Source organism: Danio rerio, chromosome 13 (assembly GCF_049306965.1).
Source record: "Danio rerio strain Tuebingen ecotype United States chromosome 13, GRCz12tu, whole genome shotgun sequence".
NCBI classification, from domain to species: Eukaryota; Metazoa; Chordata; class Actinopteri; order Cypriniformes; family Danionidae; genus Danio; species Danio rerio.
The window spans coordinates 37,972,113-37,999,492 of record NC_133188.1 but is presented as its reverse complement, the minus strand read 5'-3'; the positions used below and the strand labels follow the sequence as shown (position 1 = coordinate 37,999,492).

Sequence of the window (27,380 nt, the reverse complement as noted above, 5' to 3'; positions counted from 1 at the left end):
GTTAATTTCAGCTGTGTATAAAAGCTTAAATCAGGAAATAAAAGTTGTTGTGCACCTCCTGAATGTAACTCTTGCATTGCATTGAGGAAAACAGAATTCTGTGAATCAAATTATTCATTTGTATCCAATAAATTACTAATATTTTTGAAATTGAAGAAAAGCCTCTCCTGACCTTTTTATTGAAAACGCATGGAATTGATAAAAAAATCCAACATAAACAAGGGCGGCAAAGTGGCTCGGTAGTTAACACTGTCGCCTCACAGCAAGAAGGTTGCTGGTTTGAGTCCCGGCTGAGCCAGTTGGCATTTCGGTTTTTGAGTTTGCATGCTCTCCCTCTGTTGGCATGGGTTTCCTCCGGGTGCTCCGGTTTCCCCCACAGTCCAAAGACATACGCTTTAGGTAAATTGGATGAACTAAATGAGCCGTAGTGTATGAGTGTGAGTGTGTGTGTGTGTGTGTGTGTTTGTGTGTGTATATGGGTGTTTCCCAGTTCTGGGTTGCAGCTGGAAGGGCATGCACTGCGTAAAACATATGCCTGGAATAGTTGGCAGTTCATTCTACAGTGGCGACCTCTGAAATAGAGACTAAGCCGAAAATTAAAGAATGAATGTTAAACAAGATAGAAACTCATACAGGTTGGGGACATTTTGTGGGTAAGTAAATGTGTAAATGGTCAAATAGGAAGCAACACATTTTTGGCTGCTGACTATTAACACATTTTAGACTAAAGAAAAAAACAGCCAAAAGTAGGAGTTGAAAAAAAAATGCTGCACCACACTGCCCAGAAGTGTCTGCCCCCAGCTGTTGCCATTGCTCAATGTGAAGGAGCTTTCACACCAGATGCAGAAAGCATGTGCTACGAAACCTATTCCCTTCACTTCACTGCAATATGTAAAGGCGGGTTTGATGTTGCGTCAACCAAAGTGCAAGAGCAACAGAGCCTGTGAGTTCAAAATTTTTAATTATTATTATTATTATTATTAAAGGTGCTGTTTGTAAGTATTTGACTCTTCTAAAGCATAAAAATGCCATAATATGTTTGCAGATATTTAAGAAACATGCCAAGTGAACATTGTTTATCTGAAAAACAATGGTGAAGTCAGATATTCTGCCTTGAAAATGTGTTTTCCGTAACGGAACGCTGTCTTTGTTTTGGTTCTTTTAACCTGCTCATTGCCAGTTTAGACAATTATATTCCAGCACCACAGTTTGCCTAGGTGGAAAACAGCATATTTGATTCCTTCAGCCAGAAAGGCTCTAAAAGCATGGGTCCGTGACCAAAATGCGACCTCCGGTGCACAGTAGCAGAATCTGAAATGTAACATGTTCCATTTGAGGGTATTAATTAGCAAATAATATTAACATTGCGAGCGTGAACAATAGGTGAGCAGGTTACATTGTAACCCTGTGTCCTAACCACATGCTGTATGACGAGATTTGCAGTGATAAGCAATTTGCCTGTTTGCACCAGACAAAACATGGTAGAAATACAGCCATTCAGAAGCACAGAATATGCACTCACTCATGAAATGGTGAGGTTTAAGATCAAATTAATACATTTTAAACCTCTTATAAAAATAAAAATTATAAAAATTATAAAAATATTCTGGTTTCAGTTTTTAACCAAGTGGATCAAAAAATTTTACTTCAGCGAAATCCTACTTTTGGGTAAAGCTTCGTGAGCACAGTTTTAACATTGAACATTGAAATAAAGTAAAAGTAAAAAAAAATTAGCAAATCATACCACACATTTTACAAACACTACATTTTAATGGCACTGCATGTGTTTCTCAGTACACTACAATAGGTGATCTATTTGAGCATGACAACAGGCACATTAATAGGACGACGCCATAAAAGAGCTTATGGGCAAATCCACCGTTATGGATGTGACATTTGCAGTAAAATCTCACAACATAAATTTACATAGAAAGTATATGTTATATGTATATATTGACGTTATATTGAAACATCTGTTTATATTTTTCAAAACAAATAACCACAGAGTTGTGGGATCAAAAAAATATCACCCTGTAAACATTTTTATATTTATTATTTGTTATATTTGTGAGGAAAATAAACATGCTTTATGGATGTAACCAAAAAAGTTTGCAAGTTTACAGTATACAAAAAACTTTGTTGTAGAAATTCTGTGAATTAAACTGCACAAAATAAAAGATGCTAATCAAAAGGATAAGAGTTGGCTCTCTGTGAAACAAAAGTGATTGATTTTATTTTATTTGATATTTTTACATTTATAAGGAAGATCTCTGTTATGGATGTGACATCTCTCCATTATGGATGTGACTTATGTGAAATTGGCATTTGTGTGACTTTGGTAAATCAAATATAAAATTTTGAAAACATTGACAGAGACATTTTTGAGTATGTTTACAGTACAAGCCCACACAAAAGCTTATAAAGAGTTTAGTTTTTTTTTTTTTTTTTTTTTTTTCATAAAAACTGCATGGAATGCTCTTATGCTAATTAACTGGTGAACTAAAAAAATATTAAAACTCAACTCAATTTTTGGCGTAATAAATAAATTATGTCATTAATTATGTCACACAGATATCCTTCACTCTCTCATGTGCCATCTTGCATTGCTGTTATAGCTAATAATGTAACATTGTTGCTGTGTTCATTCAATAAATACTAAGTACATTGATTCTAACATAATAGTTAGCATTTCAAAACAGTTTAATCATAAATCAATAACTCTTCCCACAATAATTATATCTTATAGTAAAATGAGTGTAATAAGAGGAATGGCTGGTCTCTGTCTGTCTACTTTCTACTGTGTACAGCAACTGTTTACTTTGTGGATGCTTAATGTTCAGTGTGCCAGTATTTATATATTTTATTCTGGAGCCAGTTATGCACGAAGTAGCCATAAACAGGAAACTGTACATCCACCCAGTTGTTATAACAAAATAAATCCCTTCAGGGTGATTCAAGACCCATCTGCTCCATGTCCTGTGCATTCCGTCGGTGTTTATTCTGCAATAACAGCGGTCTAGATGTACACTACCCCTGACTTAACTCTCACAGTTTCCAAAGACACGAGCCTGAAAAAGCAAGGATGTCTAGCGAAACTCTGTCAAACGCAACTCTACACTCCCCCGAACAGCTTTAGCAGAGTTTGGACAGAGTGGAGGCACCTGCAATGTTTACCATCCCAGTGAATGCTTCTTGGCCGTTTCATTTATAACCTTTTCTCCCATACCTGGATTGTTTAAGTCCTCAAGGCTGTTTGACTCTCACAGCGGGCTGGCAGCTCAAGGCTGAACACAAACAACCAAACCAATAACCCAGGCCTAACTGGGGCACAGGACCAGTGTAATCGAACCAGTGACTCACAAAAGCACCTCGCCAGACGCTTTTCACATGTCACTCAGGAGGTTAATGGAAAGGAACTCGAGTGAAAGCAGAACAAGAGAACAAGCTTACAGCCATCCTTACATTCACAAGAGGTTTGTTGGGTAAAACCACTCAATACCTCAGAAGTCCAAGGAATTATCTGTCCGTCCTTCGCTTGAAAGGTGATATAATAGATCAAAACTCATGTCATCTGGAAAAGATGAGTTGATACATCTCACTTCAACACAAGAAGCTCAGGGTGGCCTTCAATCGTCGTTTAACATGTAAAAAGCTACATCTGCAAGTGAATGGCTACATTTCAGACCAACGTACGGCTTTGTGTGAGCTGAGCTCATCATTAAAACACACATCAATGTAATTCCAGGCCTATTCACGCGCAACAACGGAGGGTAACCTTTTCAAAGAGCCAGACCATGAGAGCTAATGAAGTGCTAAATGTGGAGAGCAAACTTCATTTTCATATGTAAATATTCAAAGGTTGCGGGGCAAGGGCAGACATATTTTCTCTGGAACAACATCGAGGAGAGGAGGAGAAAGGGAAAAGCAGTCTGGGAGGCACTTGATTGTGCGCTGGGCTTTTTCTTCATGGCGTCGCTGTGTGATGGTGAAGCTTCCAACAATTAGAGCCAATTAAAAGGTATTGAGTGGAAACAAACCCTGTGGGGAGGGTTTGAGTGTAAATACCACAGATCCGTCTCATGCACGTTCCTCAGTGAAAAGCCAAGTGGTTCCTCTCATCTGTATTCCGCCCTCTCAAAGCGTGGAGTGAGAAACACGACGAAGGGTTTCTACAGAGCCCGGTGGCGTTGTATTCAGATCGCATTTGCCTAAAGTTACAAGATGTGCTTTGACGAGCTGCCATTGTGCGAGAAAGAGGTCCTCTCCGGCTCTGAAAAGCTTCCAGTTCTCTCAGGGCCAAGAAAGGCCATGCTTGGAAAAACCAAAGGAAAAAAAAGAAGATGTGAAAAGAGAACATAGGGGTCACCTGGTTTAAGGGTCAGATCGAAAGTGCTGAGGAGAATTGAGTGGGGAGTTTGGTGGTGGATCAGTAAAGCACATTAAGCTGAGGGAGGAAAATAGTAGACTTGATTTTAAATGTGCCATTTGTTGATGTAAATCCATATGATGAGCTCAGTATATAACATGAGTTTAAAGGGCTGGTAATTCTCTCATCATTCACTCGTGTTGGTCTAAACTGGACTTCTTTTATTCACATGTGCAAAATGCATCAGTTGTTTTATTCTATGCAGTTAAAGGTGCAATATGTAGGTTTCTAAAGCATAAAATACTATAATGTTTGAAAATATTTAAGAAACATGCCATGTTTATATTTGTTTATCTGAAAAACAATGCTGACGCCAGATATTCTGCTTTGAAAATGTGCATTACATGTTGGAACGTTGTCTTTGTTTTGATTCTTTTAATCCGTCCACTGCCAGTTTAGCCAATAATATTGTAGCCCCGCGGGTTGCCTTGTTGGAAAACAATGCATTTGATTAATTCAGTCAGGAAAGCTCTCAATGTGTCCGTGACTGAAATGCAATCTTCAGTGGACAGTAACAGCCTCTGAAATGAGAATTAGATTCAGAGTTCCACATGAGATGTTTATTAAATAGCAAATAATATAAATATTATGAATGTAAACATTAGGTGAGCAGGTTACATTGTAACCCCATGTCATAACAGAATGCTACGTGACGACATTTGCAGTGATATTCAATTTGGCTGTTTGCACCAGACGAAACACGACAGAAATTTAAATACAGCCATTCAGAAGCACTGAATATGCACTCACTCACTCACATAATGGTAAGGTTTAAGATCTAATTAATACAAATTAAACCTCATTAACATTATTAAATGTACATGCTGAATCACTGATATGTGTTGGTTTTGATCCCAAAGTTCTAATTTCAAATGGTTTACTTTATTTTCAAGATCTGAGGTAAACTATCTGCTGCTTCATCAGTATGGCAATACATATCATGCAAATTGGCATTCAAACAAATTATAGGCATTTAACACTGAATAAAGCACAACAGGTGTACCTGAGGTGATCACTGTCAAAGTTGTCTGTTGTTCAGCTGCAAGAAACAGAAATTCGATGTAATATGGAGGTAACAAAAACTACTTTTAATATTGAAAATATTCCTTCTATTGCGTGCCGTTGCGTTTATATTGAACACAAATTAAATCAGCCTTTAGGTTTGATAGTGACTCGCTCCTGTTGGTCCTCAATCTGGCAACCTGCGCTTGCGTGTGTTTTGATTCAGGAATGCAATACCTTGTTCAACCACTGAGTGTCAAACCTACATACTGCACCTTTAAATGAGTACTAGATAATATTGTTAAATAGAAAAGCCTATGCAATTGTAAAATTAAATAATAATGATAATACAAATAATAACAATATTGTTGTGAAAACAAATAAATAAAAATAGAATAAAAACACATTTATAACATAAAAAACTCCAATTAATTTGATTGAATAACCAAACTAATAAGATTTATATAACATATTTATATTAAAATTGAACACTGGTTTGTTTCAGAACCAATTTAGACAAAATACAGGCCTATAATCAATCAACAAATGTAACAAAAATATTATCTTAATAAAATTTTAGGTCTTTATGACAAACTATACAGATTCTCTTTACATGCCTTCCTTGCATGGGTGCATAAGAACCAAACCTTAATTGGGGTCAGTAGCAACTAAATGACAAAAAAATCCTTATGCAACTACAATTAACTATTACTAACACACTATTTTTAATACAAGTCCTCAATTTTTTACACTTTTATTACAAGTTTATAGGTCTTCAAAAGCTATATAATAGTTTGGTAACACTTCATTTTGGCCCATTTGAGTATTAGTAGACTGTCTGCTTAATTTCTGCTGATACTGTTCCTTCAACAGACATTTAACTGAATATAAGAACTTTGCAAGTACGTCAACTTACACTAACCCTAACCTCAAACTAACAGTCTACTTATAATCTAATGAGAATTACTTGGCATGTAGATGCAATGTAACTTAAATTTAACAAATGCACCATTAAAATAAAGTGTGACCAATAGCTTTGTGGGACAAAAAAGACTATTATCTGTGATTAAAGGTCAAAAACTAGATTAATATGGTTCATTAATGAATCATTCAAACTAAACTGACTCAAAAGAAGGATTCAACCACAAATTAAAAAAAAAGTTTTAAATGAAATAATTGAATGTTATGTAAATAATAAATTGTTCTCTTCTTCAGATCTCTTCTTCTTGAAATGACGACTACAATCCAAAAAATAATTCAAAAGCACAAAACAAAAAAGTAACAATAAAAGTGAAAGAAGTAAGAAAGAGAGGGCGTCCCCTTTGCCATGACCTCAAGAGCTGCAAAAACGCAGCTGCCAAAGGTAGCAGGACCTGCTGCGAAATCTGAACAAGTGACTTAGCATAATGTGTGGTCTGCTGTTGAACCTGACCCACCGCCTGTGCCTCGACATGAGATTCTACACACCAGTAAAAGTTACAGAAATACAAAACAGGATCCAAAACCTTCTTCGTGAGCACCTTTAGACCTTGATGGAAAGAAATGTGAGAATAGAGGAAGCAAAGTTCTTAGATGTTATAAAAAATAATGTTTTAAATAACTTCTCATGTCCATAAATGCAAATGAGATCCATAATTTTACCCTATTTTAACCTTCAAAACGTTTCTGTTGATTCTTTGATAGACAAAGTTCAAAATAAGAAAAGTTCCTTAAAATTGTTCTACCAGAAGTACTAACTGTCACTTTTTATCAATGTAATGCATCATTGCAATAAAAGTATATATATAAATAAATATATATTTAAAAACAAAAATCAACAACCCCAAACAGCTGAAAGAATGTCCTCTTAATCCTCAAATCAAAATGTTTATCTGTGGTTTTCAGTATACAGCAGATTTCTTAGTGTTTTCTTTTTTTTTTTTTTTTTTGCATCAAGCAAAGATGGCTGTTTAAGTTTATTAACTACAGTGGTCCCTCGCTGTAACAGGGTTCACCTTTTGTGGCCTTGTAGTTTCGCGGATCTTTTTAGTGCAATTTGATGCTTTTTTTTAACAGCACATTGTGTTCTGTGTCTTGATTGGCTGTAGACCATTGTCAATAAATTTCCTCCACGTTCTATGTACTGTACTGAATGCGTTCAGTTTGCCAAATTAACGATGCGTGCGTTGGGTGTGTGTTACTTCCAACTGTCATGTGTGTGGCGCATCCGGCGTGCAACCCCTCAAGAACAGCGTCTGCTTTAGTTTTGTGGAAGAGTGACTGCAGCTAAAAAGCTTTATGAACCCTTTGCCGACATGGATGAATGTTTGCGCCTGACAACGGATTTAGATCTTTGGTTTCATTCAACTGGACTTATTTTTCAACAAAAGTTTGAACCTTGAGAATGTTTAAGAGAGTTTAAATAAGAGTGTAAAAATGTTATTGCCTGTCTGAGAAAAGTGTATAAAATGTGTAGTGAGGGGTTTTACAGCCTTAAAACATATTTAATAATAGTAATTGTATAATAGTAAAATAATCATAATGATACAAAAATCAAGCTGACTACTATGCGGATTTCGCCTATTGCAGGTTATTTTTAGAATGTAACTCCCACGAATAATGAGGGTCCACTGTACAAAAATTGTGTTGCCGTCTTCTTAAAACTTGTAATATCCAGAAATCTAATTGATTTCTATTATCATAAATGAATGCATGACATTTTAATCTGTTAAAATCTTTAAATGCCAGATTTTAGGATTTGCATACGATGGAGGGTGTTTAACAGTTGAATAGTCTCTCTCTCTCTCTCTCTCTCTCTCTCTCTCTCTCTCTCTCTCTCTCTCTCTCTCTCTATATATATATATATATATATATATATATATATATATATATATATATATATATATATATATATATATATATATATATATTTGTTATATTGCAGCCATTTTCGAAAATCACTTAAGTACATTTTTCTCCTCATTATTGTACACACAGCACCCCATATTGACAGAAAAACACAGAATCGTTGACATTTCAAATAGTCACAATTCACATAGAGTACGTTCAACACCTGTTTATGCATAGAATCCAAATAAAGTACACCTAGAAAGGTTTTGCATTAATGTGTACAAATAATTTAGGCTCTACTGATGGGATTTAATTGTGATGGGACTGTGTTATATAACTCAATTTCAAACATACCCTCAACCTCCATGAGATCCTCTTGACTGATGCCCGGCCCAGTGTCAGCACTCTTTGTTGAGTCTATAGACACAGAGAAGAGAAACAGAGAAAATATTCTGAACGTGACTGCCATTACAAAGCGAATGAGGTTAAAAACTGCTTCCAAAATAGCAACACCATCAGCAGCCCTAGCTTTCAAAGTGAATATGTCACAGCTTTAGCCTGGTCCCGCCAAAGTGTCTGTGGCTTTCTTCCTCTTGCTGTTTTCCTTTTGTTTAATATGCATTAAAGCGCCCAAATTGGACGTGACTTCTAATGGATTTTGTATGGCTTTGAGAGGAAGCGGGGGACAAAATGAATAGGCATGAGCAAAACAAAACAAAACTGCCATTGTCGAATGTAAGCTGTGCTCCCTATGCCTCGGCGCTCTTCACTTTGGCCGTGGATCCTCCATATTCCTCACACACTCTCCGTCTGGAGGGCTGTGGGAGGGACGAACTCGCTGATCAAAAGCAGATCTTCAAAGCCGCGCTCCTTCCAGCTTATTTGAGCAGGACTCCTCTTCTCCTACATTCCCCCTGCTTTGATGCTAACAGGGTTGTGGGCCATAGGTGACTACATAATGGAGAGCAGACAATGCATTCTGGGTGCAGGAGCGGGGCACAAATGACAGGTGGATCAGCTGTGTTTGAAGTCTAGGGTCCATCAGCAGATGGGTGTAGATGCTGAGGAAAGTTTGTGATGGTCACATATGTGGGTGAACTCATACAATGGTGGCACGGTGGCTGCATGGGAAGCTATTATATGGCTCAGATTCCATTAAAAGTCTACTCTAAAAATGTGGACAATAAATTAATATAGCATGAACAATTTCCAAAATTGTATACACAAGAGTGTGGCTACATCATTTGGTTATATATTAAAAGCATCAATAAATTTAAATCTTTTATCAATTAAATTAGGCATACGTTATTTGTTAGTATTTTGCTATATACAGTAAATTTTGGCTAAATTAAGAAAACAATGACTTAGCCAATTTTAAATGATAACATTTTCAAAATGTTCCCTGTTTACACATCCATGAAAATGACCAAAAACACAGTATTACATATGACAGGGCAGTATTTGGCGCTGTCACCAATTTAGCAAATAGTAGCTTTAGGGAAGTGAATATGAGCCATTTGCGGCTTAGCACTGATGTGTACATTACGTGAATTTGTAGTGAGTGTACAAGATTAATCTCCACTGTTGGTTTTAATGTGAAGTAAATCCACAGTTGTCTAATGAAGCAATAGCAAACACTTGAGCAAAAACAACAACTACACTACCACATACTCTGCCATTGTTGTGTATGTTTGTTTGTGCTACATGCATTTAATCTAGACCTCCCTAAACATGTTCTATGCACGCACTTGATGTCATTGTTTTCAAAGACATTAGTTTTCAGGTATTTACACAAATATCGTCATCTTTTTAAAAATGTTCTGATGTTAAAATAGGTTCCAAATCCCAGTGATTTTGAGGCCCTTGGAACTTAAATTGTTCAGTTCACCTAACTTAATACTTAAGTAGATTATACTTAAATTGTTCAGTTCACCAAACTTAGTACTAAGTATGGGGAACTGAAAAATTTAAGTATAGTCTACAAAACTGGCAAATTTAAAAAAAAACTTAAGTATGCAAGTTTTGGGAGACTCCATTACTAAATTAAATTGAGGCAACGAGTTTACTCAATTAATTTAGTTCAGTCAACTTATTAGTTTTTTTTTTTTTGTTATCCATGGAACAATGGAACTACAGTGCACTAGAAGGCACTGGTCAGACACCTGGAATATATAATAGGTGAGTGGGTGAATGAAGAAGAGATTTAGTTGTGGTAGAGGAAACACATGGGCTGCGTCCGAAACCGCGTACTTCCATACTATATAGTATGCTAAAATCAGAATGCGAGCCGAGTAGTATGTCCGAATTCATAGAATTCGAAAATCAGTATGCAAAAAGTACCTGTATGACTTACTACTTCCGGCGAGATTCTGAAGTGCGCATCCCATGCACGCTGCGCTATCCTATGATGCCCCTCGAGAGAATTCATGAATGGGAGTGAAGCGACACAACTGATGCAGGTAGTTCGCGTGACCATAACAAAGTGTAGGATGTAGTAAGTCCAAATTCTATTCAAACTTTTCACGTTCATAGTGTATAGAACATACTTTTCTAACGGCCGAGTAGTATGTTTTAAATTCAAATGCAGTTCCCACTGAGTAGTAGGGGGCTTCCAATGCAGCCCTGGTTTCTTGGAGCTACTTCATACTGTTTGTATTGTGAAGTTCTACTTGGGAAACCTTGCGTTTTAAGCTCAGCCTGAGGACTTCCTTAAGTCCAGATAACTGAATGTTAGAAAAATGTATTAGATAGCTGTCTGAATAAGATTTGACATTTTGGATACCATCATTATGAAGTTTAATTCCTCATTTATCTGCAAGTCGCTAAACCAACGCAAATGTAGATCAACATATCTCAACGCACAAAATGTTTTTTTTTTACTCCGAATCAGTGACCAGTTCTTATTTTTTCTATGCATATGTATATATAAATATATATATATATATATATATATATATATATATATATATATATATATATATATATATATATATATATATATATATATATTTCATTAGTTGGAAAATATGTTGAATTAAAGAAAAATGTACCCTTTTCCTTAAGTTATGCATAAAAAAAAACAAATAAGAACTGATACAATATATACATAATAATATATATATGTGCATGCGTGTGTGTAATAATATACTATGAAAACATGTTTAAATAAATTTTAAACAAAAAATAAGTAGCCATTTTTTCACATTATGATGAATAAATATACCTGACGCCATTTGTTTTCTGATTAAAAAAAAAGACCTTTTACCTAAAAGGTTGACATATTAGAATTTTACAGTCAAGACTACATTTGTGAAAATGACCTATTTTTTTTCAAAGGATTAATTATGATTTTAAGCTCACTACACTTGAAATCTTAAGTTTATGCATTTTCATGGTACATAAGTTAAATTAACTCATACTTTTAAGGGATAGGACTAAAGTGCAAAATTTTAAGTAATGTTCAGTCAACTTTACTTAATTCTTTAAGTAAAGACAACATTAGGGTTTTCAGTGTACCTAAAAGCACAAAACGTGAAGTTCTTGTCTGTGTTATTTAATCTGTCCTGTTCCAAAGCAAAGTGTAAAGACTGTTTTGGGGCAGGATGTGGACACAGTGCAGAAATAGTTGCATTTATTCTGGAAATTTGTCTACTGCCGGGCTTTTTGAGGGACCGCTGCTTTATACAAGCCCAGGGCAATAGCTAATAGTGCTGTGATAAACCCTCGCCACAGGCTGACAGACTTCACCTCCACAGTTTCCTCTGATGCACAAACTGAACAGGGAGAGTCACATTTAAACAGCCAATTAAAAAGGCGCTGTCTCCACCTGTCTCTCCATCTAAAGCTGATATGGATGGAGGATCAAAGGAGCTTCCCTACAGCGCTCAATCCAGAAGAGAGTCACAGTAAAGTGACCAAGCTCAAGTACAGAGAGATTGCTCAAGTGGTCAGTACTTTCTTTTTCATGCAACAGGTTGTTAACAATCGGAGACAGAGGGTCATGCTTCAAAAAAATGCAGGATTGTTTTGAGACAAATTTGGGCAAAATGGTGTGGGTTAAAAATCTTTTTTTTAATAAAAACTTTTATATATATATATATATATATATATATATATATATATATATATATATATATATATATATATATATATATATATATAAAAAAATATTGAAAATTAAAATTACAAAAAAAAAATAAATATTACAGAATTTTCATAAAAAACCTCAAGAAGTTGTAAATTCATTAAGGAATAGTTCACCCAAAAGTTGCCAATATTTGCTCATTCTTGACTTGTTCCAAACCAGTTTATTATTTCTTCTTCTGTTAAATACAAAATGAGATATTTTGAAGATTGCTGAAAATCTATAACCACTGACTTCCATATATTAGTATTTGAACTTGTTTTGTGTTTGGTAGTATTACAGTTGTTTTTTATAAATGTTCTCTTTCATTAAGAAAGCTCATTATTAAAACCTGCCAAAACAACAGCAATTATATTTAGTTATTTATTTATTTATTACACTAAGCAAACCTGCTTCAATTTTATTATTTCAAATATAAATTGGTGCAGTGTATCCATTTTTACCATACACTCTCAGAAATAAAAGTATGCGAGCTTTCACAAGGGTGGTACCTTTCCATATTGGTACCTCAAAAGTATATAATAGTATCTAAACATTTTAAAAGGAACACTTTTGTACTTTTTAGGAACTAATATTGAGGTACTATTTGGGACCTTTTAGGTACCACCCCATTGACAGTTTGTGTACCTTTATTTCTAAGAGTGTATTTACATTAAGATTGTGTCGGAAAAATTCATTTTAATTATTACTAAACCCTGTATTTACATAAAACTAATCTTTATTAAAAACATCATATACTAAGAAGCATATGCCTTCTTAAAGATGGTACAAAAACAAATATTACAAGAAGGGTCATTCAGAAAGTGGTCAACTACTTTTAAACATATGTATTCAATAAGTGTAAATCCTGGCTCTAAAATCAAATGCTCTAAAGCAAAGGTGCCCAAACTAGGACCCACGGGCCAAAGTGGGCCCATGGTAACCTTAAATTTAGCCCACCATCCCATCTGTGAAGAGAAGAAGAGTGATGGGAAGGGTTGGAGCAAATGCCTTTAACAGAGATCGTATTTTCTAATTTATTGTAACCTTTTTGGTTTGTTTATTGCTGAGCTACAAAAAAAGCTAACTGAAATTAAATGTTTCAATTACATGTCTATAAATGAATTAGATTTTTCAAAATACAACAATATTCTCACTCAATGAATAGAGGACAATGCAGAAGACATCAGTAAGCAAATCAAACAGGAGCAGCTTGACAAGTGTAACCTCTATTCTGTTACAAATGAGATTGTCCTTAACTATATAAAATTAAAAGATATAAACTGCATTAGCTAATATAAAGCAATGTTTTCTAATTATTTTTAAATATTAAATAAATTAGGAAATTATCCATGGCAAATTAAATGGAATGGAGTTTGGTATATTTACCTTCGGCCCATCACACTCAATCAAGTTTGGTTTTTGGCTATACTTTTGGAATGCTCTAAAGAGAGCTAGGTGTCAACTGTGAGGAAGTAGGTATTGAAGCAGAGGAAAGAAGATAAATCCTGGTGTCTGGTTAGCCTGGGTGTTGCACTTTGCAGCAACTGGTGTTCCTGTATTACCATTAGACCCATTATTTGCAAAGAATAAAATCTTTTTGGAAGTAAACCTTGTAAGACTTTGTATTGATCAGTAAGAGTCTCTCTTTTTGAAATTGCCATGACAAGATGTTGTCATGATAAAAAATAGTATAAATTTTAAGTTAAATGCAACATATAAGCTTACAAAATATACACTATCTAACCAACATTTTCTTCTTTTTATTTACACAAATTTAACATGAATCAGATGTGCAAAACAATGTCTGAAAAACAAATGTTTAGTCACAGAACACTGCTATAGTAAAACAATCATTTCTTTTATGAGTTACATAATTACAAAACCAGCTTTGTCACGCTGCTATAAAATAAATATATATCCTCCACAACACTAGGGACTAAGGGGGAAATGAGAATATGCCACCAAATTAAATAACATGAATAATAAAGGAAAAGTGTCGTTAAAATTGCATCAGACAGTGACTAAAATCAAGCAATTGGCACAAGCATCTTCCTTTGTTGCTTGCTGGGTTTTGCTGAACCAAGAAGCGAGAAATGCGCAAGGCTCGAACACAAGCAACAGATGGACACAGCGGAGACTGTTGGACTTCTGCCGCAGGACACTTTCACCATGGCGTCACTATCGCAGTCTCCAAAACTTGGCCACCATCAATAGTTAATTCACAAGGAACAAAACCCCAGGAGATTCAAACCCGGGCAACGTTACACTGAAAAATCCTGAGGGTGTAGCTTGAAGAAGTAAACAAATAAATAAGTGAGCGCAACGCTTAAATAAGCAATGATTTCTTTTGAAGATTTCCTGACTCTAAAGTCTTTTCACGGAGGCAAAAGAATGACTATGGAAATGGATGCAGTCTCACAATGGAAGATGCCAGACAGCAAATGATGAATATTGACTGATTTCCAAGAGTTAAGCTGGAAAACGACTCTATTTTAGGCTCTCTATGATATCAGTGAGAAAACAAAGGGTTGGAGAGAAGTAAAAAGTGTTCAGAATGAAAGAGTCTTCCTCTCTGCTGAGAAACACTGATTGCCCACTGTGCTTGAGAGCGAGAGACAATGGGAGCCAAAGTGTGTGTTCTGACTATCTTTCTATTTTGTCTTTTCTTACATTTTTTTTTCCTCATTCACACTGGCTTCAATGATTTGAAGACCTCAAACATTCCGATATACTAAACCATTTTAAAAATACATTTTTAGTAATTACAGCATGTTATTTCATAAAGTTTAAAGAAGTTTTCAATTAAAATTGGCCATACTTTGGAAAATGTGGTCAAAACTTTTTTCAATCTTTTAGGGTGGATGTTTGAATTTGATTTAATTTAGTATTATTTTTGTATAGTTTTGATATTTATTTATGTATTTATTATTTTGATATTTTGGAATTTTTGATGTGTTATTTTTTATGCTATGTTTATGCCGTAAAAATAGCTTTTTTTTAAATGAGATTTTTGTCTTGTTTCTAGTCTGAATATCTAAATATCTTAAATCAAGAATCATTTTCTAGCCAAGCAAACCATATTGTCTTGATTGCCCCCTCAGACAATGCATCTCACGAACACTTCATGATAGTAATTGTGACATCATCATGAAATTAAGTGAAAATTAAGTGAATTTTTTCCTTAAAACAAGCAAAATTATATCTAATAGGGTAAACAATATAATCCTGTTTTTTCTTTTAACATTTGTTTTATTTTGCTCACCTCATTGGCAGATTACTTTGCCTATTTTGACATATTGTGTCTTTAAACAAGGCAATTTTTTGCTGGTCTAGAAAATGGTTCTTGATTTAAGCAGTTTTATATTTGGAAAAAAAAAATCTACTGACAGTAATCTGACAGTAAATAATATTTCACCACATATTTTTCAAGACACTTCTATACAGCTTAAAGTGACATTTAAAGGCCTAACTAGGTTAATTAGGTTAACTAGCCAGTTTAGGGTAATTAGGCAAGTTATTGTATGACAGTGGTTTGTTCTGTAGACTATCGGAAAAAAATAGCTTAAAGGGGCTCATAATTTTGAACCTAAAATGGTTTTAAAAAAAATTAAAAACTGCTTTTATTTTAGCCGAAATAAAACAAATAAGACTTTCTCCAGAAGAAAAACTATTATCAGATATACTGTAAAACCTTCCTTGTTAAACATCATTTTGGAAATTTTAGAAAACGAAAAAAAAAAAAAAAACTCAAAGGGGGACTAATAATTCTCATTTCAACTGTATATATAAAAGGAAATTTGAGCTTTAAAAAGTAAATTAGACTCAAATAAAAAAAAAAATGTATTGAATACAGTGACAATGAAAATCACTTGATTCATTTATTTGTGCAAATTCTTTTTTTTTTGTAAATAAAAAATATAAACAGCTTAATATGCCAAAAAGTACTAGAAGTTTCTTATAATAAATAAGGACAAATATAAAAGAAAAGTAAGTAAATGTGAAAAAAATGGCGGAAAATATTGTATATATTTATATAAATCAAGTATACACTACCGGTCAAGGGTTTGGGGAGAGTAGGATTTTTTAAAAGTTTTAACATAAGCTTATCCTGCTCACCAAGGCTGTATTTATTTCAGCAAAAATTCAGTGCAAATTGTAAAATTGTGAAATATTATTGCACTATAAAATAACTGTCTAAAAGTAGTTTATAATTTAATTTAATAGTTTATTCCAGTGACTTTAATGTTAAATTTTCAGCTTCATTAGTCCAGTCTTCAGAGTCACATGACTCTTCAGAAATCCCTTTAACATTAACAACAACAACAACAACAACAACAACAACAACAACAACAACAACAACAACAACAACAATAATAATAATAATATTAATAATTATTATTATTATTATTATTATTAATGGCAATAGTAATAAAAGCAATAATGGCTGGAGTAATAATTTCATTTGAAACTACATGTAATAAGAAAGCAGTTATTTAATTTTTTATGAATATTTAACAAATTATCTTTTTTAAAATATTTAACTAATGTTGCCTTGATGGAAAAAAAAAATTCTTAAAAAAATAAAAACTGACCCCAAACTTTAGACCAGTAGGGTATATCAACTTAATATTATTTCAACATTTGAAATGTATTTGTGCTTAACATCTTTAAACCTCCTCCTCCACCCAACTTCATCGATTGATACATCAGCACGTCTTTTGTTTGCAGCTTTACAGCTTGTCTTACACTCAAAACACACACTCTCATTCTCACACCAGCGTTCAACAAACAGAACCTGAAACCTGATTTTCCAAACACAACACTCATCTTCCGACGTCTCGCACTGATCTAAAACCCATCAGTTCTCCAACCATCATGTGCGACAGTCTGTGGTCGATTCACATTACCACTGTAATATCAGAATTAATCAGGCAAAATAAATCTTGCAATGTCTAATCAAAAAATGACATGCAGAAACAGGCTGAAGCTCAGAATGAAAAAAAAGCACCTTCATCAGTCAGACAGTGAGAAATGAGGAGACAAACTGTGATTGGATTCAGAGTTGCTGAGGCTCAGCAGTCGCTGCAGTAAATCTTAGAGAAGAGGAGGAATGGAGGAGCCACAAAAAATGCCCTCCATAAGCAAAGCCAGACTTATTCATAGGTACCTTCAGGCTAAGAAATTTTTTCTTTTGAATTTTAAAAAAATGTTCCGAGTCAACCATAACGCACCTGTTGAGGGGAAAAGTTGAACCAAAGACTCGATTCAGGACAAATTTAAGGATATCACATTGCTTTTACAGATACTGACTGCATAAAGGCACAATGTGTGAGATGTTTTCATTAAAATATCCAAAAAAACACTAGAACTGATTTCTATATTTTGACATGCACTTCCTTTATCCCAAATGTTTAAAAGAATTTTAGACCAGAGAAATAAGCATTTTAACTGTGTCTTATATCGACATGCTAATGACATCATACACTCTGGATTTCCAGTTTGATTTTATAGAAAAAAGGAAAACACCAAAGAGGCTTCAATAAGTTGTGTTTTGTTAGACTGCACAGAATGGCACTGTAACAAAAACCTAAAGGTCACTTATTTTACTCCCTTTCAAGATTTAAGATAAATCTTTTGCATATCCAGAGAGTGTCTGTAAAGTTTCAGCCAAAACACCCATCTATTTATTATTATTATTATTATTATTATTACCCAATTATTTATTATACCTTTCAGAATACTGAAATATTGCTCTTAACACAATGTAGCTGTTTTTGTTGCCTGTGCCTTAAATGCTAGTTCTCCATGCCCACTATTCCCATGTGCCTATCAGAGTTTCTTCATTTCTGGCTCAGATAAACAGCACAGTGACAGACATGAAGGAAGCAGATCTCATGTTTGTGAGAAATAGTACAGTAAGAACTTTTCCAATGATTATTGGGATACATGTTAATATCCACTGTTGTATCAATATACATTATCATAATGTACAAAATAAACCTGATTTAACGTCCACAAACCAGGATTGAATCGTCTTCTTTTATAATTGTACTGAAATACGGCTATGGTGATAAAAACGGTAAAATCGTTGTAATTTACTACAAACATGCACTGTTTTAAAAACGTTTTAAACTTGTAAAGCTCATTCTTGATCACATTTGATGATGATTGATGATCACAGTGAGCTGAACAGATCTTTTAATCACAGTTGCTTTGCGCATGTCCTGTCTTGTTGATATGATTATACGCATTACCACAGAGACATGTTAATACGCGGCTGTCAATCAATTCGGTGGGCGAAAAAATGCACTCCTACGTCACGGTGGGCCTCGAAATAGGTAGGATTTGGATCCTATTTTAACGTCGCACAGTTCTGTCCAAACAGCTTTAAAAAGATGATTTTCATTGTGGGTATCCTTTAAAATGCATTTAGTATGATAAAACAACTATGCTTGTTCTCAGTGTGATAACGAATGGAAAAACAAAAAGCACTCTGTTCAATTGTGAAAAGGCTGTCTGGTGGTACATACCCAAGAATTTATTTATATATATTATGCTATTTAATTTTAATAGCTTGTATATTCGGTAAAATTTGTTGAAAACAAAATAGTTCGGAGTTCTGCATGCAGTCTGGCAGTAAATAAAAGGCAATTACTGTATGTATTTCTTAATAAGAGATATATATCTTAAATACACAGTATACTGCTTATATATTATTATATATATATAAGCAGTGCACTGTTTTTTCCAAACTTTTATTTCTTGATGATTTTATGTTTTATAATAATAATGTCTATAACAAAACCTATAGCAAAAAGTTGGAATGATAAAAGTTTGATATTTTTACTATGCAACAGAAATGACAGTACTTAAGTTGGGTAACACTGTACTAAAGCAATAAAAAAAAAGAAAAAAGCAAGCGTTTCTGGGGGAAGCTCTGATAAAATCAGAGATTTAGCCAAAGGCAAAATGAATGAATGAATGAATGAATGAATAATTGAATGAATGAATGAATTAATTAATTAATGAATGAATAAACAAACGAACGAACGAACGAACGAACGAACGAACGAACGAACGAAAGAACGAACGAATGAATGAATGAATGAATGAATAGGTGAATGAATGAATGGATGGATGAATGAATCGATGAATATATGAATAGAAAATAAATGCTTTTTATTTTATGTTATGAATAAAACTGTGACTGTTAGGTCTAGGCTGCAGAAGTGGAGATTTATGGGTAAGTATATAAAAAAACAATATTATTTAAAAATCTTTTTTTATATTTTAAATCTAAAGAAACAAACTGATAAAGGGTTACATTTTTAGTGAAGGAAAAAAACTTGTTTCTTTGTTGCTTTAAAAAAGTACAGGCAGAAAAGGCATATAGAATCTACATTATCAACAAATGTATGCTTCTATGATTAATATAGATTTTTGAATAAAGTCTCTGAACCTGAGGGCTCCATGTTAATGATATTTTTTTCTGAGGTATGTAAGTCTGTCATTTTAACTAAACCTCATGCTAACACAGACACGCATTAGACTTTCTAAGTTCCACAAGCTAACACACCTTGGCAACGGTGGCCTAATGACCATGTGCCAACAGCACTCGGAAACACTCGGCTGAGGTGTTATTGTAGGCTGTTTGTGTGTGAACGTGAGCGTGTTTTTGTTAAAAGCACCGTATGGTGAGGTGTTGAGCTTGGCTTTATCCTCTTAAATATGTTGTATCGATCTCACCTTCTCCGTGTCTAACATCTGGTACTGCCGTCTTTAAGTGTGTGTGGGTTTGTGTGTGTATATTAGTCTGTTGCTTGTGTCTAAATGGGAATCGTTATTCATTAACTGTGTACATAACACTTTAATCAAGTTTTGTGTACACAAATAGTGGCCATAATTGAACGTTCCAGACATGCCAGTATGCACAGCACAGTATATATACACAGTATACAGAAGTGAACTAAACTGTTGGTACCCTTCTACTGAAGAAAAAAAAAAAATACAGCAACCAATAATGGCCACAGCCAAATCACCTGAGGTCCTGACTCTCTGTGGTCATCAAAAATCCCATGGCACTTCTTGTAAGGAGTATTCAAGAGTTCATTCTTAGCTGATGATTGATAATAAAGCGTGTTTGGCATGCTGTCCTGGGGGAGAGCCCTGAGCTCAGAAGATCCTTGAGGTCGGGGCTTCCTTTTGTTTCATTGGGAGAGAGGGGTGTCTGAGCTCAGGTAGGTTTTGAAAGCTTTGAAAATTTATTTGTTTGGATTAATCCTTGATTATTAGGGGATGCCCTGGTGGAATGAACCACCATGTACACCGGCATATGTTTATGGGGTGAATGCCCAGTACTAAAATACTCATATACTGTGCCAATTTAGTTCATTCAATTTACTTATACTGCATGTCTTTGGACTGTGGGAGGAAACCGGAGCACCCGAGGGAAACTAACACAAGCACTGGAAAACACATTTAAACTCCACACAGACACCAACTAGCCAAGCAGGGACTCAAATCAGCAACCTTCTTGCTGTGAGGCAACAGTGCTAGCCATTGAGCCGCCGTGCCAACCTATACTGGATTAATCGAGGAAAGAGATGGAGGAGTAGGGGTGGAAGCAGGAATTCTTCAAGATAAAGATGACTAAGGTAAGGAAATCAGTTTACGTATGTTTGGAATCGTCTGATTAGTAAGTCATATTAAATCTAAAGCGGGACCAGCCAGGGTTAATCATAAGCACGTCATCCTCTCGAAATTAGTTTATATATAAACTTCCCGTGGTGTGACCCTGGTATCCTGGCCAAATTCCTTCCATCGGCCCTTTCCCAATCATGGCCTCCCAATCATCCCCATCCACCGAATTGTCTGTATTACTATCTCTCCACTCCACCTATAGCTGGTGTGGTGTGTGATGAGCGCACTGGCACTATTGTCCTGTGGCATCGGCTGCACACTGGTTGTGGTGTGGAGAGACCCCTCCCTTATGATTGCTCTTTCGTGTTTGGACTCTCAGCAGTGAAATTTAAACCACACTGAACTGAACTTCAACTCTAAAAACTGGACTGACACATTTTCAATTTACTAGAATTTTTATGTTAAGTTGCTTTGACACAAACTACATTCCAAAAGCGCTATAGAAATAAACATGAGTTAAATTGACTGTGAAGCACTTTGGGTGTATGGCCATACAAGATAAATTCGGTATATAAGATCGGTATATAAATACACATTGAATACATTACAATTAAATAACTTGAAACTGAAAAAAGCAATTATTAATCAAAATTGAATGAAAAAAAAACTAATACAAATTAGATATAATGTAATGCTGGTGTAACTACACACATGTAACAACACACTGAATAGTTAATAATTATTAATGTCTTGTTACACATTTGACCTTACATGTGTGTAGTTACACCAGTATTACACAAGTAAATACTTTGTACCAGTGTGTACATTCACTGTAGTTACATACTACTTACATATCTAGTTTCTGTGTAAAGTTCACAGTTTATAAGCGACACAATATAAAGTGGGACCATAATTTTGGCTTCAACACACACATGCTCACAAATATATTATATAAAAATAAATAAAGAAGTAAATATATAAATAGCAACAATTAATAAATCATATTTTATCTGAATTTAATTTAAGTATGCAATAATTTCTTTTTTTTTTTAGAAGGAAGGTATTATTTTAATATTTTGGAGATATTTTATATTATGTTGGTATCAAACAGTTTGAGTTAACTTAGACTGTTTTTTTTATACAGTAATTGAAGTAAATGTGCTAGCAAAACAGTTTGACTATGGACATTATAAAAATATTTTATTAATACATGTTTAACATACATGTTTTGCAATGAACGTAGGGAAAACATGAAACACTTTTCATTGTTGTGTTCACTTTCAAATCAAAGAAAAAATAGGACACTAACATGTATGTTTCTTAATGATACTGATCTTACCTTCCACCGGTTTCCCCTCTTCATCAGCCTGGCCTTTCTGCATCTTCTTCTTTCCTGGGCTTTGCTCTTTCTCCTCGCCTTGACAGAACGAGACAGATTAACATATTAACGGATCAAAAAAACAATACTAATCCAATAACATTGTCCTTTCCGACTCGAAAAAATCCATTCATAATTCATCCAGTTCAGAATTACTGTCCCTTTATTTCCTCATTCAGATCCGGCAGCCGGTGAGATTACAGTTATCATTTTTAATAATGGGGCTCTGAGACAAATTTGAAGCCCTGCCCTCGAGAGTGAGGGGAGGACAGACTCATCTGAGGAGAGCAATCGATCACGGAAATGGCAAAAGGAGAGAGCGGGCCTTGATAATGCTCATCTGTTGCTTATGCACGTGCGCACACACACACATACACTGCATCTACTATCTGCCAGGTGCTTTAGATGACTGGATCTCCTGTATGAAAGTTAGAAGATTAAAAAAATGATAGCTGGTTCTTCTGCCCACTCGTACTGCTTTAAACGGCTGACAGCTCTTTGACAGCATACGCCTTTGAGAAAACACCATGTGCAGTTTTGTTTTCAGATTTAAGATGTCTGTATTTAACAAGGCTGTGTGGTCACAGCTAGCAAATACATATTAAGACAATAGTGCTTTGGATGTTTGAGTGAAAAAATGGTTAAACAGTACACACAATGCCATATTTGCAAACTTGTAATGGCTTTTCTAAGAGGATTTTCAAGACAAATTGAGAAATTCTTCAGCATCCAAGCTGAGTCATGATTGCAGACTATTAAAAGAGAACTTTAAAATGCATATTTTAACTCGCATATATGTGAAATATTCACTAAATAACCATAAATAGTTTGTTTCTTTCGAATACAAATCACAAAGAAAATAAATAATGTCCTACCTTTAATAGTTGAGTATATTTACAGTATAAGTCAGCGGTTCCCAACAGGGGGGGTCTCAGCCCACAAGGGGGCCTCAGCGAGCTTTGTGGGGGGTCGCGTCATATTTGAAAAAATCTTAGCAGTGGACAATTAGGAGAATGAGCATGTTGCTCTATTTCATTTTATCACGTAGCTCAGTGGTCCTCAACTACCGGTCTGTGGATCAATTGGTATTAGGCTGCACAAGAAATCGTTAATTATTTCCGTTTTATTTATTATCTGAGTCTGAACAATCGTTTATTTTGAAAAGTCTTTTATTTTGAAAAATGACAGTACTTTCACTTGCGTCCAATGACTGTATAAACCTGCGACCTGCAACCCAAAGATCTGCAACCCAATTGTCAACAAATCAGGTGAATCCACCATGGCTGTGCAAGTAGATCAACAGATGGAGATTGCAAATGATGGCGGCATATCGTGTATTTCAAGAGTTTGCACAAGTTTGTTCAACATAGAACACCCAAACACTGCAGTTTGAAAAAAACACCAACTTATCCAGCATGTTTTATGCAGCGATTGCCTTTCCTGAGGCAACCCATGTCTGGGAAACATTAGGTTATTATTTGTGCATAAGCATATCTAGATATAGTGGTAAACATAACGTTTGTTTGAATAAAACATTTTTTGTCATCATTACTGCAAACCTATATGAGCGATTATATCATTAAGGAGGGGGCCTTACAATATTTTCTGGGGAAAAAATGCAGTCTCAGGCAAAAAAGGTTGGGAACCACTGGTATAAATGATTACATAATGAACTATAAGGAGACAAAATAGCATATAAATATTTACATTGAAAGTAAAACAATTATTCAACATTCAAACTTTAGCTGTTAAACTAATCTAGGTTTTGATTTTAGGTCAAAAAGGTCATTTTAGGTCTGGGGTGTCCAAACTCGGTCTTGGAGGGCTGGTGTCCTGCATAGTTTTGCTCCAACTTCCTTCAACACATCTCCCTGGAGGTTTCTAGCATACCTAGAAAGAGCTTGATTAGCTAGTTCAGGTGTGTTTAATTGGGGTTGGAACTAAAAAATGCAGGACACCGGCCCCCCAGGACTGTTAGGATGTCCCTGTTATAGATCATGTTATTGTCCAGCCGTAATATATAGTACATAAAATCTAAATCGATACAAAAAATTGTTTCATGTTTTTGAGAGGGTAAAGTTTGCTTTCACATCTTTGATGAAAAGAACAGTGTTTCAAACCATTGAATCCATTATTAATGCTGCTGAATGTCACAAAAGCAATTACATTATATTATTTGGACACAATTTACAATAGGGTTGTATTAGTTAATGTTGAGCAATGAATTTACAACCACAAACAAACAATGAACAATACATTTACTAAAGTATTTGTTCATGTTATTCAACATTGAGAAAATACAGTTGTTCGTTGTTAGTTCAAGGTAATGGGCTATATGCACAGCTAAGGCCCTATCATACACCCGGCGCAATAAGGCGCAAGACGTGATTGCCCCAACTTGTTACTATTTTCAGACCAGCACAACTTTAATTTTCTCATTTTCCAAATAGCAAATCCATTTGCACCACTTTGTAAACTCATGGGTGTTCTGGGAGAAAAGAGGTGTGTTAAGGCGCATTGTTGGCACATTGCTATTTAGAGCTATTTTGCTTATTTGAACTAAAATACTGTGCAATAAACCAGCTGAAAACATGTCTAAAGTCCAGCTCAGAGTGCGTTTGTTGTGTGCCTCGCTTACACATTGCTTAATACACACAGGATGTACAGCAATACACACATATATTTACAAATGTAAAATATATTAAATAAATATTAATGTAAAACCCACTACTATTATTTACTATATGCACATTCATATTTGTTTCGTTAAAAACAAGCTTAGATTTGTCCACCTGTCAGGTGTTTGACCATAAGGGGCATAGGGCGTGTGTTTGGATATTGACCACACTTTGTTATTATTGTTCATTTATTAATTTGCTGAAAATTAGAACTGAATTTAGAAATAGTTTTAAAACAAACCTTTGTGCTGAACAATTAAAATTAATTATGTAGGCTCTTGCATGTCTTCAGTGGAGAGCGTACAACACATCTTGCGCCTTATTGCGCCGGGTGTATGATAGGGCCCTAAATCTTTAAAAAGGTCACTACTACATATATACCAAGGGCACAAGATTTAAGTCTATATCAGTTAAAGACACATAACACCAGCAGAATCAATAATCAGTCTATTAAAAATTCACTGATAAACTTTATAAATTAATGAATTAACAAATTCTCAGACTTCCTTTGATCAGTGCTGATACAGTTATCGAGTCACATATCCCAGAAAACTTTCTGCATGTAATTAAACTTTCTGTGAATGTAAAGCAATTTTACTCATAACTATCTATAAATAATCACTTGCCTTATCAGTGAGAGGAACAACCAGACTCACAAAATAAAACCTCAGGCAATGTAGCAGAAGAGGAAAAAAGCTACAGAGTTGCTGCAATAATTAAAATGCACAATTATCAGATAACACTTGCCATGCAAATAATTATATACAGAAGCAGATACGGTTGGATAATATGATAAAATATTCAAATCATCCCTAAGTTTCTATTGTTTTATGTCCGTTTTTTGTGTGTCTTATAAATCTATGCCCTTTTTCTGTAATCTGTCTGGGCTGATGTTTCCTTTATCTCCAGTGAGGAAAACAGCGTGTGAATGATGTGTAATCTTACCAAGGACTAGCGGGTCGTCTCCCTTGTCTTTCTTCAGCTCCTGTTCATCTTTCTTCTTGGCCGCTGGACTCCCTTCAACTTAAAACAAACCAAAACACACACATAAATAACACACATTTGGGAAACGTGTCAATGTCAGCTGAAAGAAACAGAAAACATGACATGGCACAAAACAAAAGCGATATATCACGCTTTGAACAATATCACAGTGAATATTGAGAAGCAAAATAATTATCACACAAACTCGCTCTTCATTTTAACATCTGAATGGCATTTTTAGAGCGGGAAACTGAACAAATATGGAAATGGAATGCAAATGTTCAGTCTTTCAGCCTTTCTCGTGGAATTTGCTGTAGGCGTTTAATTGATCAGGGACGGCTGGTAAAACCACAGCATCTGGGAGATGGAGAGCCTTTCTTTGGTACTCCACTGGATGCAGCAGATGTTCTTCTCTCTTGTTTGCTATGTGTGTGTGTGTGTGTGTTGCAGATTTGTATGTATGGCTGAAGTCTCTGATTAGTCAAGTCTGTTCAGGTGCCCTCATATAAATTTGAGAATGTGCATGAATGATTCTTGTCTGTGTGTCAGAATGAGGATTAAGGCTTACATTAGTTGTGGTGTGTTTTATAGGTTGTTACGGGAAATCAAATCGGTTTGAGTAAATTGTAACTTGTTAGACTTAAAGATTGTAAAATTAAGGTGATTCGGATTTATTAATTTGAATTGAATTTGGATGAATTAAATTTACTTATCCTTTAGTGCAGTGTCAAACTCAGTTCCTGGAGGGTCGTAGCCCGACAAAGTTTAGTTCCAACCCTGCTTCAATACACTTACCTGTAGGTTTAAAACAAGCCTGAAGGACTCAATTAGTTTGATCAAGTGTGTTTACACTTATCCAGCATCTGAGTTTGACACATGTGCTTGAGTGCATTATATGCAATTTAACTGTTATTTGGTAATATTTACTAGGATTTTAGTGGACAGTAGTGATTGTCAAGTGGCTGCAGTTTTAATTTATGTTTAACAAACAGAAACACCTTATATTTGGAAGCGCATTAAACAATAAATAAATAAGCAATGAGAGAGAATGTTAGTGATTCTACCATATTGAAAAGTCTAGTGAAAAACGCAATAATGACATTATACGGATTTACATGTTATTTTTTTTCGTAAATATTTTTCTTAATAAATAAATAAATGATAAAACTTCTATTGAATTTAAACTCTGCTTAAATGTTCAACAGTTTTTAAAAGTTGAATTTAAAGTTCAAAGCTGCTTTTTTAATGAAAAATACATACATATTTAAATTTGATGAAATTGATAATATGGATATATGTAGATCCAATTTAATATAG

The 27,380-nt window shown here is 34.7% G+C and overlaps 1 protein-coding gene across 8 annotated transcripts in view; it reads right to left on the bottom strand.

Moving 5' to 3' along the window:
• The window catches only part of macrod2 (mono-ADP ribosylhydrolase 2), an 862,720-nt gene that overhangs the window by 14,851 nt on the left and 820,489 nt on the right, over window positions 1-27,380 (bottom strand). For 4 of the 8 annotated variants that reach the window (XM_017358720.3, XM_073919423.1, XM_073919421.1 and 1 more), the window contains 4 exons: window positions 26,025-26,102; window positions 22,363-22,440; window positions 8,612-8,674; window positions 5,430-5,465 (listed from right to left, as the gene is read on the bottom strand). In XM_017358720.3, the coding sequence (XP_017214209.1) occupies window positions 5,430-5,465; window positions 8,612-8,674; window positions 22,363-22,440; window positions 26,025-26,102 (255 nt within the window). 8 annotated transcript variants of the gene reach the window in all.